This window comes from Metopolophium dirhodum, chromosome 1 (assembly GCF_019925205.1).
Source record: "Metopolophium dirhodum isolate CAU chromosome 1, ASM1992520v1, whole genome shotgun sequence".
Taxonomy (NCBI): Eukaryota; Metazoa; Arthropoda; class Insecta; order Hemiptera; family Aphididae; genus Metopolophium; species Metopolophium dirhodum.
Genome location: NC_083560.1, coordinates 20,697,495 through 20,714,441, shown reverse-complemented (window position 1 = coordinate 20,714,441; position 16,947 = coordinate 20,697,495). Strand labels below are relative to the sequence as shown.

The 16,947-nt window shown below is 27.8% G+C and overlaps 2 protein-coding genes across 2 annotated transcripts; both read left to right on the top strand.

Moving 5' to 3' along the window:
- Window positions 1-207: 207 nt before the first annotated feature.
- Window positions 208-5,818, top strand: LOC132937561 (MD-2-related lipid-recognition protein-like). Its single transcript, XM_061004383.1, has 3 exons — window positions 208-295; window positions 413-529; window positions 5,550-5,818. The coding sequence occupies exons 1-3, from the start codon at window positions 208-210 to the stop codon at window positions 5,816-5,818; spliced, it is 474 nt and encodes a 157-aa protein (XP_060860366.1).
- A 6,000-nt stretch (window positions 5,819-11,818) lies between these two features.
- LOC132937277 (uncharacterized) lies at window positions 11,819-15,019 on the top strand. The gene is made up of 3 exons (XM_061004116.1): window positions 11,819-11,953; window positions 12,073-12,189; window positions 14,628-15,019. Exons 1-3 carry the CDS (start codon window positions 11,863-11,865, stop codon window positions 14,879-14,881), a joined length of 462 nt encoding a protein of 153 aa, XP_060860099.1. The 5' UTR covers window positions 11,819-11,862; the 3' UTR covers window positions 14,882-15,019.
- The last annotated feature ends 1,928 nt before the right edge of the window (window positions 15,020-16,947 follow it).

Below are 16,947 nucleotides of genomic sequence, written 5' to 3'. Positions count from 1 at the left end.
CACACACACACACACACACACACACACACACACACACATACACATGAACCCCCACTTTGACGTAAAAAACTTGTGTGCTCTATATATAAACGATACCCTCCCCGCGGGTTATCGCAGTATGATAAATTGTACCAAACCACACGCACTGACATCAAAGCTTTCTCGTGCCAGTATTTAGTGTACCTACGTTGCTGATTTCGTGACACAATGCCGATTTTCGTGTTAACTGTAGTAGGAATGCTTGCTGCAAGTGCAGTGAACGCCGAACAAGTCAAAAACTTTCGCATGTGCCGGAGTGAGTATTGCATAATTGGTTATAACTTATAAACTTATACATTTTAATATTATTAGATTTTACTCCGTTTTTTTTTTATATTACTTGCTGTTTTACTATTTCTTTTCTTTTTTTCAGGTACTAATTGTGTTGTATATGATTTGTTTATTAATCCATGTCCCGAAGCTTTATACAACCAAGCATGTGAATTTCCACAAACCGTGAACGCGTCTATTGCATTCAAATATATACCTAGTACGTATAATTAATATTCTTTAAATAGTACTACAACACAATAATAGGAATTATACAAATTTGGCTTGATATTATGTTTGTAGGTAAGAAAGTGGGTACTTAGGACACTTGGATACTTACCTGTATGTATCCGGCCCTGTATGGCCGGATCTTAGCTTTTTAACACCAGGGGAAAATTAAAAAAATACACCCATCTCAGGGAGATTACCAGGATAAGTATTTTTTTTTACGAAAAATCAAGCACACTAACACAGTATTTTGAGGAGCAACATTTACAAAACCTGTGGTCAATATTTCTAAGTTTCAGGTTTAGAATAAATAATATTGATAATAATAACATTTTTAAATTATTTACAACAAATTTAAATTAGGTATTCATTGCTTATTTTTAATATAAAAAGCTTTATGTAAAAGAACAATATTTAATTTACGACTTAACAGTATTACCTATACATTTTTCATTTTAGGTTCTGAGCGGAGCGATGAATGTATTGATTTTACAATGATGTGTGCTTTTTTTTATTTTTATTTTTTTATTTTTGTGTCTGAGAACACCTTTTAGAGCAGTAAAAATGCTTCAATTTTCTTCAACAGTACCTTTTCTGATAGGAAAGTGAATCTAGTTGGTACTTTGGGGGGTCAAAATTTCCCAATAGTTTTCACAAGCGACAAGATAAACAAAAGAAAAATTAAGGAAATACGGGAATTTTTACACAAAATTGATTTTTCACAAAATTGAATTTGGTTTTTGGTGTAACTTTAAAACAAATAACCGTAGATACTTGAAATTTTCACTGGTTGTTTATATTTGCGTTTCCTATACACTATAACATTTTCAAAATATTTTGATTTATTTTGAACTATTTAGGGACATTTTCATTTTCCATTTTTTTTTAGTTTTTTTCCTAAAGATATCAATAAAATTTTATTTGTTGGCTAAAAGAGCTTGAAAATTTAATAGAAGGCTCCTAGTACATTGTTTCAAAGGCAGATGAAAAATATTAATAATCCTTAGTCACAGTTTTTTTTTCTAAGCATTCAAAGTTCATAAATTGACAAAATATGGAAAAATCATGAAAATTAGCAAATTATTTTGAGTTAAAAATTCGTAAAAATTTTTCTTTTTAAATCTAAGGTTTTAAAATGTCATACAAGATTCCACATAAGTTTGTCTACCTTTATCAAAAAAAAAAATGTCAATAAGAAACTCAAATTAAATTTTTATGAGCGTTTGAAATTAAAATGTTTACATCATTGGATATTCACTCGATTTCTCATGTAGCGATTTCCTTATTTTGTTGTAATTAAAAAACAAACAAATTTAGAAACTTGAAAATTTCACTGCATGCTTATATTAGAATTTTCTGTACACCATACAATTTTGAAAATATTTTGAATCTTTTTGAGCTGTTTACGGACATTTTCAGTTTTCAATTTTTTTAGTTTTTTTTTCAATAAATATCAATAAAGTTTTATCTGTTGGGCCAAAAAGTGTAAAAATTTAATACATATTGTTAGAAAAAGTTGAAAGGCAGTTGAAAAATATTAAAAAATACATAGGCACAATTTTTTTTTTATAAGCATTTAAAGATCGAATTTTGTCAACATTTATCAAATTTATAATTTAATAATTATTTTGTAGTTAAAAATTTATAAAATGTTCAACTTTTATAGCTAAAGATTGTAAATTGAACACAAGGCTCTTAGGGTCCACGTAGAAGGCTTTATAGGCCTACGTATTATAGTCATCCGGGTACACATATACACAAACTATTGTTACCATACATATGAGACACACATTTGTATGACATAACATATGTTCATTAGTACTAGGACCAGTACAGCTACACGCAAACTCCGGATGACGATACTGTTAGTACTATCTTTCGAAATTTTCGTAGTTAATAGTTATTGCGTATTTAATAAGTATTGTGTAGTAATAAAAAAAAGTCAAAAAGTCTATCATCACCTTTTAGGATAGTAAAAATGCTTGGATTTTCTTCAACAGTAACTTTTCTGATACGAAAGTGAATCTAGTTGGTACTTTAGGGGTCAAAAGTAAAAATTACCCAGTTGTTTTGACAAAACAAATGACTGTAGGTACATGAAATTTTGAGTGAATGTTTATATTAGCATTTTCTATACACCATAACCAAATATTTTGAATTATTTTGAGCTGTTTACGAATATTTTCAGTTTCCATTTTTTTTTAGTTTATTTTTCTATAAATATCAATAAAATTTTATTTGTTGGTTAAAAAAGCTTGAAAATTTAATAGAAGAATCCTAGGTTATTGTTTCAAAGGCAGATGAAAAAAAATCCTTAGTCGCAGTTTTATTTATAAGCATTTAAAGTTCAAATCTTGACAAAATACGTAAAAATCACAAAAATTAGCAATTTGTTTTAGGTTGAGAATTCATAAAAAATTTTCTTTTTAAATCTATGATTTGAAAATGTAATACAAGATTAACCTTAAGTTTGTTTACCTTTATTAAAAAAAAAATGTCTACAATAAAGTCAAATTAAATTTTTATAAGCGTTTGAAATTCATATTTTTACAACATTTGATATTCACTCGATTTTCGTGTAACGATTTTGCTATTTTGTTGTTATTCAAAAACGAATAACTGTAGATATATGACAATTTTACTGAATGTTTATAGTTTCATTTTCTATACATCATACAGTTTTGAAAATATTTTGACTCTTTTTGAGCTGTTTTCGGAAATACATTTTTGAGTAGTAACTTTTAGGGGCGCTGATATTATGTTGTCCCCCGAGTTACATAATGTGTAGATCCGGTACTGACTTTCAATCGCCAATAGTTATTTTTTAAGAATTTCAACTAATTCAACCTAAATTATGTGTAGCGTAAACATTTAATGCAAGGCTCCTGATATATTGTTACAATACCAGGTGAAAAACATTAAAAATACATAGTCACAATTTTTTTAATAAGCATTTAAAGTTCAAATTTTGACAAAATTTCTCAAATTTAAAATTTAATAATTATTTTGTAGTAAAAAATTTATAAAATTTTCAACTTTTTTAGCTAAGGATTGAAAATTTAAAACAAGGCTCCACGTAAATAGGTTATATATAAATGACTTTATTCACAATAATATCATCAAATATACTTGGTAATATCATATGCTGACTGGCCGTTTTCGCTCAGAATCATTTTTCTTATACAATGATATTATATCATTGAATTCAAATTTAACACCATCCATTACAGTGACCCACTTGTAACCTATTGTACAGCAGAGCGTCATCCACTTTTATTATACCTTTTATTATTAGCCACCTTTATTATTTTAATATTTATTTTTACGCTGTAAATAATAAATAATAAATTAATAACATTTTTCATACCTACATACTATCTAACCATTAAATGTTCCTATCGTTAATAAAAACCTAACCAAGAGGCTATAATATATCGGCACTAGTGATATAATATTATAAGTGTATGCTATTGACTAATGACTCGTATATAATATAACTAATTAATGTTATTGTGTGTAACACACTATTTAAACGTATTTATTTTTTTGGTGTTAAAAATTTATAAAATGTTCAACTTTTATAGCCAAGGGTTAAAAATTTAAAATTTAAAACAAGATTCCACGTAAATAGGTTATATATAAATTACTTTATACACAATAGTATCATCAAATATACTTGGTAATATCATAGGCTGTCTGACGGTTTTCGCTCTGAATCGTTTTTCTCATACAATGATATTATATCATTGAATCCAAATTTAACACCATCCATTACAGTGATCCACTTGTAACCTACTGTACAGCAGAGCGACATCCACTTACCCACCTTTTTAATATTTGTTACAATAAAAACAAAAATGTAATTATGTAGGTACTGACAATATTGTAATATAATGATTATAACATGATAAAGAAATTTACTTTATCATGGATTATAACTTATGGATTAAATGTATGTACAAAAATATCTACATTCTACATTTTATAAATTTCCAAAATAATAAGAACCCAGTTGTCTATTTGGCATCTTGTACTATAAAAATAAATTAGATAAAAAAGCAGTTTATAATAAAAAAAACTAAACAAATAGAATATAAATTTCCTTTTAAATTATTTTAATATAATATGTAAAACATAATATTCACCACCGAAATGCGCTAACCTACTTTTTTAAGATTAAGTTTTAAATAACTATCAATATAATATTATATTATATGCAAGAAAACGATTTTATTTACAATACTTTATTATGTCACTAATCGGAGAGTACCTACATTAATTGTTGATAGACTAAGACTAAGACTAAGTGTACACGTCTTCCGCTGTGTACCTATTTCATATTTGTCCTTTTTAATTTTCAAATCAATGTTATTAGTTATTACTTATCTCGATTAAAAATAAAATTATTTTATTTTATTCACATAGAGGTACCCAATATTACACATTTCCTGTAAAGTATTATTTTCTACCTAGTTGTTGACTATTGTTTTAAAGTCCATTTTCAATTTTTAATTTACAATTATAAAACCTTAAAAATACGCCCACGAAAATTATACAGCGGGGAAATCGCTGACTTCTCTACCCCCCTAGAACCAGCCATGGCGAAAAGTATCTAAATGTTATGTGTTTTTCACATTTGTGAAAAATTGTGTTGCCAATCATAATTTTTAGAAAAATGTCGATATTATAATATATTTATTTTTGTAATTTTGTTTGCAATTTAGAAATACAGGCTTGGGAGTGACCACGGTCCCTAAGGTCCCCCTGGACCCGTCCCTGTGTAAAATTGATGTGTTAATTTCAATATTTGAATTTTAATTCAAAAATTACTTAACCAATTTTGTGAAAATTTAAAATTTTTACATTTTTACAAATACAAATCTTTGGCCCGCGGGCAACGTCGGGCGGGACAGCTAAACCAGGGCTAAATATAGTATATCATTATACATTTGGAAATATTAAAATTTTTAACTGCTTTTTACGTTTGAATATTAATTATAAATTCATTTCAGAATTTAATTCGAACTTACCAAAGACAAGACTATACGCTGAAACCTTTTTGTTAGACTTGCCGTTTTTGGACATGGACACGAACGCATGCTTATACACAAGTTGTCCCGTGATGAAAAACACCGAACAGTATTGGCTGTACAAATTATTCGTATCCAAAAACTATCCTAGGACTAGTTACACAGTCAAGTTTAAGTTCTGGGACACCGAACCTAATGCCCACAGTGACAACCCACAGTGCTGCTTTAAATTCGACATCAAGATCGTTTAACGGAAATGGAAAATACTCGCAACTACCTACCTAAATATATTCATTGGCACCCATACTATCATATTATGTAATATTTAAATACAGCATTATTAACGTTACTTAGCTCAACTTTGTGCCTCTCTACTGTTATAGGAAAAACCATATTTTAAAATGTACATCATAGTTAAATTTTTATTGTAAAATTACTTAAAATATAATCATTTGTATATTTTTTCGCGTGAAGTATACAAAAATTAGAAATTGTTATCTATAGCAGGTATTAGAAGACATGTAACAGATTCGTACAAAATACAATTCCGTTTGTTTACTCAACATAATTCTACTCATTAGTCGATAGTACTTACTCTTGATCGTATAAACTGTCGTGTTGAACTATAACAAAAATAATCAATTAAAAATTTTGATTTTGAAATCTAAACACCTTTTTTTTATGAAAATATTTATTTTTGAGCCAAAGGTTCTAGAGTACAATGATCCCATTGATTATAATTATTAGGCATATAATTATATTTTAATTTGCTCATGCAATACACTAGAGATGTAAGTGTTGTAAATTTACCAGGACAATTTTTAAAACGAATTTACCGTAAATTTTAACAATTTTTAATGTTAAGTCCCTCCAATTAAATGCAATCATAAACGCCTATTTTGAATTGCAAAGAGATTTCTTTTTATCAACTGACAATAAATACCAATGCAATAATTATTATACTTATCATATTTTCCATATTTTTCGCGACACTGTATATAAGTACTTAATAGTAAAAAGTAAATAAATATAAATGTTTCGACTTTTGAACATAAAAAATAAAATAAATTCTGTGGTCATTTTTGTAAATTAATTGTATTATGAATAATTAAATATTCATAATATGTACTGATACAGAACTATAGATCCATTTTTAATTATTTATTAGAAAGAACTAAATTTGTCAACAATACCACAATAGTAATAAATAATAACAATTGTATTTATTAATAAAAAAGACGCCTCTATGAAATGTTATTATTTAGCCCGTGATTCTATTTTACCATTATTACCACTTTATTGGTAAATTTACCAATATTTTTTTTTTACGTAAATTCTCCATCTCTACAATACACACACACATAAACAAGCACCTATTTGGTATTACGCGGTGTGTGATTAGGTATCGGAGATATTATATTATATTAATAATGAATATTATTAATGCACCCTGCCCCATCAATTCTACTTTGTACTTTAATATTTGTATATAAATTCGAGATCGAGAATATTCAAAGGACTATATTTTTATGACAATTATACCAAAACAAAGACAATAATAATTAATGCGCCTGACAGTTGTCGGGTAGTTTGTAGGTAACCAGACTTTCATTTAATTTAGACGAGTTAGAGTGGCATTGCCACTGACCTGTAGTAATTAAAATTACTTTCAATCTTAAAAACTTAAAATGCAATACAAGTTACAACAACGATGAAAATGGATATTAGTGATGAGTGACGAGACAGACAAATTATATTTTAATTTGCGCTTGCAACACACTAGAGATTTTAGTGTTGTACATTGACTTGGTAAATTTTTACCAGTAAAAGAATTTACCATACATTTTACCAATATTTTTTACCCAAAATAATGTTGAGTCCCTCCAATCAAATGCAATCAAAAACGCCTATCCTGAATTGCAAAAAGATATCTTTCTTATCAACTGACAATAAATACCAATACAATAATTATTATACTTATCATATTTTAAAAGAAATTATGTGGTAATTTTGATAAATTAATTTTGATTATTTATTAATTGAATTATGAATAATTATATATTCATAATATGTACTGATACAGAACTATAGATCCATTTTTAATTATTTATTGTTTTTATTAGAAAGAACTAAATTTATCAACAATACAACAATAGTAATAATTGATAACAATCGTATTTGCTAATAAAAAATTTTTATTATTTTACCTGAGATTCTATTTTACTATTTTTACTACTTTATTGGTAAATATTGACCGATATTTTTTTTTTATAGAAATTCTCCATCTCTACAAACACACACACTCTCTTTCACACACACACACACACACACACACACACACACACACACACACACACATCCTTGCACACTAATATCGTTTTAATATTTTTGAACAGTGCTGATTATGGGCATTGTTTAATCGATGGACATCTTTGCCGTCGGCCTGACTTCTATGTATAAAGTATTATACATGTGCACAGAACACAACAATATCGATATTATTGTGGTGCTCCCCCTCCCCCCACCCCGACAGAAATATCGAAATCACTCGTACAGTGTACCTTAGTATAGTTATTATATGTGGAGACAGGAGACGGAAGGATTAAAATATTTCAAGTCAAGCGCAATGATATTCTGATATACACGAGGGTTTTTGAAAACTAGTTTTTTTAGTTTTTGTTTTAACTGCTCGTTTGTAGAACGAAAAGATCAGAATTTGTGTGATCGGTCGCCGAATCGCGGCGCGTTCGGAGGTATGGAATATTATCCGATATAAGCCGCGGCGGAAACAACGTCTTACCCTCAATACAGCAGCAACTTTGTTGGTTAAAATGTTTAAAAAAACTCATACTATGATATAATATTATTGTGGATGTGTTATTATAATATCGAAATCACTCATATACAGTTTACCATACTACCTATATCATGTGGAGACGGAACGATGCAAATATTTCAAAACGAGCGCAATGGTATTCTGATATAAGCGAGAGTTTTTTTAAAATTAGTTTCTTTAATTTTTGTTTTAATCGCTCGTAGGTAGAACGAAAAGGTCAAAATAATATGTGCGAGCGGTCACCGACGTAAGCCATGGCGGGTTAGGTTAGTCTAACAACATAGTCTTACCTCCAGTACAGCAGCAATTTATTGTGCTAATTAAGAGGATGTCAGCGCACTATTTGTTTCTCTCTTTGACCCACGCGCAACACAGACAAAACGTATTTGCGCAGAATCGTTTTTTCTATGTTTTTAAGTAATTTTAAAGTAAATCACCTTATTACAAAAAAGATAGAAAAAAATATTTTAGAGGGAATGACGTATCGGTTTTATACTTGATTGTTATTTGACTGTGTATTCGACTTTCAAAATAAACAAAAAATTTTTGTAAATTTAAATTATGTTTAAATCGTTTTGAAACAATATTTAGAGAAATCGATACGTCATTCCCTCAAAAATATTATTTTCTATATTTTTTGTAATGAGTGATTTTAGGTACTCTAAGATTAATTAAAAACATAGAAAAAACGATTCTGCGCAAATGCATTTCGTCTATGTTGCGCGTGGGCTAGAGAGAGAAAACAAATAATGCACTGACATCCTCTTAAAGGGTTTAAAAATCACATATTGTGTATTTGTTATTATCATTTATTTTATATTGGCCTACTTTTAAATAGAATTGTACGTACGTTTATAATTTATATAACATAGGTACATAGGTACATTCGGATTTCGGACTATACATACACCAGGGACTGGAACCGTACCAAAATTGACCGGTTTTAGACCGAAACCTTTTAAAAATCTTGGGACCGAAACCGGTCCGGAACCCTTAAATACATTTTTTTAGAATACCGAAACCTATATTTTGATGTAGAGGTTTTTACGGTTTTTTTCGGTTCCAAAATCCAACAGATATTTTATCTATGGTGTAAGTAGGTAATAACTACTAAGTTATAAGTTTGTTATTACTTATTAGTAATAATAAATAATTATAAAATCGTAGACCTATAAAAGTGTATCGATGCCAAGAAATAAGAATATTATTATGTGTACAACGGAATTGTCATAAAAGAAACACCAATAATTCCAAATTGTTATTTCCATGTTACGTATCGCAAATCGCAATTCGAAATAGTTGATGTAAAATTTCTGAAAATTATACCAATTTGGACGTTTATAAGTGTTTCAGAATTCAAGATCAGTTGTCACATAAATTATAAATTTAATTGTTATCTTACTAATATGCCCGCAGTGATAATATTAAATACCTGAACCTAATGCGGATTGCGAGTATCGTTAACTCTATACTCTATACTATGCTCTGTACGACACTTCGGCTGTACTTACTACTGAACTGTTCTTCCGTCTTTGTTACTGTTATACATTGTTTATATTTATATTTTAATATGTAAGTTATAAATTATTATATCAAACTGAAACATGGGTCACCCAAGCTTGTCAAAAATTCATTCTTTTTTTTTTTAATAATAATTTTTTATTTATTGTAAATATTAAAATGTATTGATTTATTTTAATTTATATTTTTTAATGATTATTTTTTATAATATTACCTAAATTCTGAAATAGTTACACTTAATTAATACCTGACACTAAATATAGGTTATTAATATGTTCATTTTTATGTAGTACTTTATTGATAAAAATAAAATTTAAAAAAAATCAAATAATAAGGGTTAAAACCGGTTTATTAACCAAAACCAAAATTTGATATTTTTAAAAACCGAAACCAGAACCAAAACTGAATTTTAGGGAACCCAAACCGATAATATCATAAAGGTTCCAGTCCTTGGCACACACACACACATCAATGATACGGTATTGTATATGAAGTCAGCGTTTATTACACATTATATTATATTTTATTATATTGTGTATGAATACGGTATGCATTTTCGCATTGTGATACACAAAAATACAAAGTTCACGCATTCAAATAAGTCAATGAAAATATCACGTCTGCATCATATAGTTAGGTACTCAATTGTATTTAATTTCATAAAAATAATGATGAAATTTACATATTTTATTATTAGCGTGTTTGCGTTATTGAATACGACGTATTCAATAAACTACCTATATTATTATACTTCATATTATTACTATATATAGTATAAATTTATATTGTTTGCTTATTAGGCATTGTGTGTGTGGCATTGTGTGTATCCGGAAGTACATCACTGCAAGATACAGAACAGAGTACAAAATCTAAAATAATAAAGGGAACAAATACGCCAACAGATTGTCAAATATGCAAAGTCAAACCTTGTATACCTACTTAATTTTACCATTTCACAAAACAAATTTATATCTTATACTTGAAATAATCTACGACCATCACACACAATAATAATATGCAACTGCAAAAAGTCTCAAACACTAGAGTTACATAAAATATAGAGCCGAACTTCGGTGATTCAAAGTTAAAGGGACCGACCAAAAAGTTCGAGTTCTCCAAGAATTCGAGCGGGTCGTCCAAAAAACAAAAAATTAAAAATTGGTTAGACATTTTTTTTTTGTAAAGTATGCATTTATTATAATATGAATGTATTTACTGTTTATATAATATGTACCTATGTATAATTTTAACAATGTATAAACAAAAATTAGAAACAGAAAAATATTTTAAAAAAGTACTTATTTATTTTTGTTTGAGTTTTGCTGTGGATTGCAGCGGCAGCATTTGCAGTGAATCGTTCCAGTTAGATGAACCACTTATCGCTAACAATAAGACTAATGAGTAATGCCCTTATTTTCGATAGTAAATCTACGGACCTATATGAGGGAAATATCATACTACGATAATTGTATAACATAAAAAAAAATCGTAATTTCGACTTATTCACAAACATATTCGTGTTAAACAAGATTTTTTGCAATGTTTAAATAGGAAATTCTTGAGACCGGGGCAAAAGTTTGCAGGTACGACTAAATTTATAATAAATACTAAATAAATATTGAATCTGTGTAAGTATAAACAATACAGTATAAACGATAAACACGCTATTGACGCTTCGTATTGTTTGATTTTGATATATCTAACCAGTGTAATGTCTATGCGCTATGTCTATACACATAGATACATTCATGACATATTCATTCAAATGAATTTGATAAAATCCCACTTTGACATATAAAAAAATTGGGTGCTATATTTATAAACGATAACCTCACCGCGGGTTTTCGCAGTATGGTAAATTGTACCGAACCACACGCACTGACATAAAAGTTTTCTCGTGTCAGTATTTTTTGTGTACGTTACTGATTCCGTGACACAATGCCGATTTTCGTGTTAACTGTAGTAGGATTAATGCTTGCTGCAAGTGCAGTGAACGCCGAACAAGTTAACAACTATCGCATGTGCCCTAGTGAGTATTGCATAATTGGTTATAACTTATAAACCTATACATTTTAATATTATTAGATTTTACTCCGTTTTTTTTTATATTAGGCTATCTGTTTTACTGTTTCTTTTCTTTTTTTTCAGGTACTAGTTGTGTTGTATATGATCTGTTTATTGATCCATGTCCCGAAGCTTTATACAACCAAGCATGTGAATGGACAGACAACCTGAACACGTCTATCGCATTCAAGTATAACCCTGGTACGTATAATTAATAAATAATATTCTTTAAATGGGACTATAACACAATAATAGGAAATATCAAAATTCGGCTTGATATTATGTTAGTAGGTAGGAAGGTAGGTACCTACTTAGGACACTTGGATAGTTGCATACAGGGCCGGATCTTAGCTTTTCAACACCCTGGGAAATTAAAAAAAATACGCCCATCTCAGAGAGAGGACCAGAATAAGTATTTTTTTTACGAAAAATCAAGCACACCCACACAGTATTGTGAGGACCATCTTTACAAAACCTTTCGCAATGTACTGTACCCATAATTTATTTACCACATAAATAATTTAAACGATTTTAACTTAAAAATGAAACATTTAAATTTTAAACTAATCAAGTAATAGTTTTAGTAGCACTTCATAATGGTGTATTTAAAGCTAAAATCTGTGGTCAATATTCTAAGTTTAAGGTTTAGAATAAACAATATTGATAATAATAACATGTATGAATTATTTCTTAACAAATCTAAATTAGGTATCGATTGCTTACTTTTAATATGAAAAGCTTTATGTAAAAGAACAATATTTAATTTACAACATAACAATATTATACATTTTTCATTTTTAATATTTGTTACAATCAAAACAAAAATGTAATTATGTACTGAAAATTGTAATATAATAATTATAACATGATAAAGAAATTTACTTTACTTATGGATTAAATGTATGTACAAAAATATCTATATTCTACATTTTACAAAGTTCCAAAATAATAAGAACCCGGTCGTCTATTTGACATCTTGGACTATATACATAAATTAGATAAAAAAAACATTTTATAATGAAAAAACTAACTAAATAGAATAAAAATTTCCTTTTAATTTATTTTAATATAATATGTATAACATAATATTCAATCTGACTTGGGCTACATATCAATATAGGATAATATTTTTGTTTTAATCATTTAATTATGTTGTACTTTTGTACTATCAAGTTTATCAAGAAAATTAATAGTTGTGTACTTGTATTTAAAAACAAATAACAAATTATATTTAATTTTTTGTTCTTTTTCACTTATCTAGTGGCCATGGTGATATTTATAAAAAAGTTCAGTTTATAAAAAGGCATTTGTTACACATACATGTTTTGTACCAAATATAATGTAACTTAAATTGTTTAAACCAATATAAATTTTACTGATACTTGATAGCGAGTTATAATGCTGACTTACGTGATCTGTACCAACAAAATAAAAAAATATAAAAATGTTTGAATTTAATAACACTATAAGACAAAAATGTCAATTTTAGACTTAAGTCATTTATTTACCATACGTCAAAGATTTGTCCTTTTTAATTTTTAAATCAATGTTATTAGTTATTACTTATTACTTATCTCGATTAAAAATAAAATTATTTTATTTTATTCACATACCTAATATTACACATTTCCTGTAAAATATTATTTTGTACCTAGGTAGTTTTGACTTTTGTTTTAAAGTCCATTATCAATTTTCAATTTACAAATTTAAAACCTTAAAAATACGCCTACGAAAATTATACAGCGGGGATAAATCCCTGACCTTCCCCCCCCCCTCCCCCATAGATCCGGCCATGGTGACAAGTATCTATATGTTTATCAAAATATTTTTAATAATATGTCTAGAAATAATGAATAGGTACAGCAATTTATTCTAAACTGCATTGTTCTACATCGTCAAATTATACGTAAAATAAACAGAGTAATAATTCACTAACCAGCTCACCCTTCGTTTTTCTTTTAATAATAAATGTATAAAAATTCTAATTTTTTGGAATTTTTAAACATACCTAAACACTAAAATTTCAGTTTAAGATTTTTTGTATTACTGAAAGAGTGTCATGTGAAGATACAAACTTCTCATTTTCAAATGAAAACCCACCTTTTTATTGTAAACTAATTAGTGAATAATTGTTTTGAAAATTTTTAAGTATACCTAGTTCAAAATAAAATTCGTGTGAGAGTTTCTCAATTATTAAAATATTTACGGAAATTAATTAAAATTTACAATATAATAGGTAGGTATATAAAATCACAGAACCTAAATAACAGAACCCTTCCTTAATAATGCAAAATAATTCACATAAGTACGGTACGAGTCGGCTCGAATGACGTCGTTGGAGTGAGGGAGCTATCATAATTTTCCGAAAAATGTCAATATTATAATATATTTCTTTTTGTAATTTTGTTTGTAACATTATACAAGGTTTTAGAAATACTTGAATTTAAATTCAAAAACTACTTAACTGATTTTGTGAAAATTTAAAATGTATACATCTTTTTTCAAATACAAATCTTTGACCAACGGGCAACTTCGGGCGGGACAGCTAGACCAGAGCTATATAGTATATTAAACATTTGGAAATATTAAGATCTTTAACTGCTCTTCACATGTGAATATTAATTATAAATTTATTTCAGAATTTGGTGCGAACTTACCAAAAACACAACTATACTCTGAAACCTTTTTGATGGACTTGCCATTTCTTAACATTGACTCGAACGCATGCTTATACACAAGTTGTCCCGTGGAAAAGGACACCGAACAGAATTGGCTGTTCAATTTATACGTACCCAAAGACTATGGTAAGACTTATTACATAGTCAAGTTCATGTTCTGGGACACCATTAACTACCAAGAGTGCTGCTTTACATTCGACATCAAGATCGTTTAACGGAAATGGAAAATACTCGCAACTACCTACCTAAATATATTCATTGGCACCCATACTATCATATTATGTAATATTTAAATACAGCATTATTAACGTTACTTAGCTCAACTTTGTGCCGCCTCTCTACTGTTATAGGAAAAACCATATTTTAAAATGTACATCATAGTTAAATTTTTATTGTAAAATTACTTAAAATATTATCATTTGTATATTATTTCGCGTGAAGTATACAAAAATTAGAAATTGTTATCTATAGCAGGTATTAGAAGACATGTAACAGATTCGTACAAAATACAATTCCGTTTGTTTACTCAACATAATTCTACTCATTAGTCGATAGTACTTACTCTTGATCGTGTAAACTGTCGTATTGAACTATAACAAAAATAATCAATTAAAAATGTTGATTTTGAAATCTAAACACCTTTTTTTGATGAAAATATTTATTTTTGAGCCAAAGGTTCTAGAGTACAATGATCCCATTGATTATAATTATTAGGCATATAATTATATTTTAATTTGCGCTTGCAACACACTAGAGATTTTAGTGTTGTAAATTTACCAGGACAATTTGTAAAACGAATTTACCGTAAATTTTAACAATTTTTAATGTTAAGTCCCTCCAATTAAATGCAATCAAAAACGCCTATTTTGAATTGCAAAGAGATTTCTTTTTATCAACTGACAATAAATATCAATGCAATAATTATTATACTTATCATAATTTCCATATTTTTCGCGACACTGTATATAAATACTTAATAGTAAAAAGTAAATAAATATAAATGTTTTGAATTTTGAACATAAAAAATAAAATAAATTCTGTGGTCATTTTTGTAAATTAATTTTAATTATTTATTAATTGTATTATGAATAATTAAATATTCACAATATGTACTGATACAGAACTATAGATCCATTTTTAATTATTTATTAGAAAGAACTAAATTTGTCAACAATACCACAATAGTAATAAATAATAACAATTGTATTTATTAATAAAAAAGACGCCTCTATGAAATGTTATTATTTAGCCCGTGATTCTATTTTACCATTATTACCACTTTATTGGTAAATTTACCAATATTTTGTTTTTACGTAAATTCTCCATCTCTACAATACACACACACATAAACAAGCACCTATTTGGTATTACGCGGTGTGTGATTAGGTATCGGAGATATTATATTATATTAATAATGAATATTATTAATGCACCCTGCCCCATCAATTCTACTTTGTACTTTAATATTTGTATATAAATTCGAGATCGAGAATATTCAAAGGACTATATTTTTATGACAATTATACCAAAACAAAGACAATAATAATTAATGCGCCTGACAGTTTTCGGGTAGTTTGTAGGTAACCAGACTTTCATTTAATTTAGACGAGTTAGAGTGGCATTGCCACTGACCTGTAGTAATCAAAATTACTTTCAATCTTAAAAACTTAAAATGCAATACAAGTTACAACAACGATGGAAATGGATATTAGTGATGAGTGACGAGACAGACAAATTAAAATATATAAATGAAAATTTAACATAATATCGATAACCTATTTTATATTTTTACGTTGCAACTAAAATATTTCATGGTTATTAAACTGTATTACTGTTACTGGCTTAATAATAAATATGCAATTTAAATATCATTCAAGATACGGGGCGAGAACATTAAATTTTGGAGTTTTATCAACATCTGTTTTGTGTAATGTTCATCTATACTATTATAATACGTGCCTAAGATATCAATCGTCTGCTCTGGTCGTATAATATTACCCTACAATACTGCATGACATTTTTTTTTTTTGATAAAAAAAATTATATATTGTATAATTGTATTCAATAATTATGAAAGTTCTCGCAAGAACTAAGGAATTAATTCTATTTATAATATAGATCAAATAGAATTTACTTCAATTCAACTTCATTATTGTAGTTGTTTGATAATAAGAAACTAATGAAGAATTACACGATATAAGACTATGTAAGTGTTAAAATAACCTAATTTTTGTTATTGATTTAATTTAAAGAAAATATTGAATCAAAAAATTTTAAATAT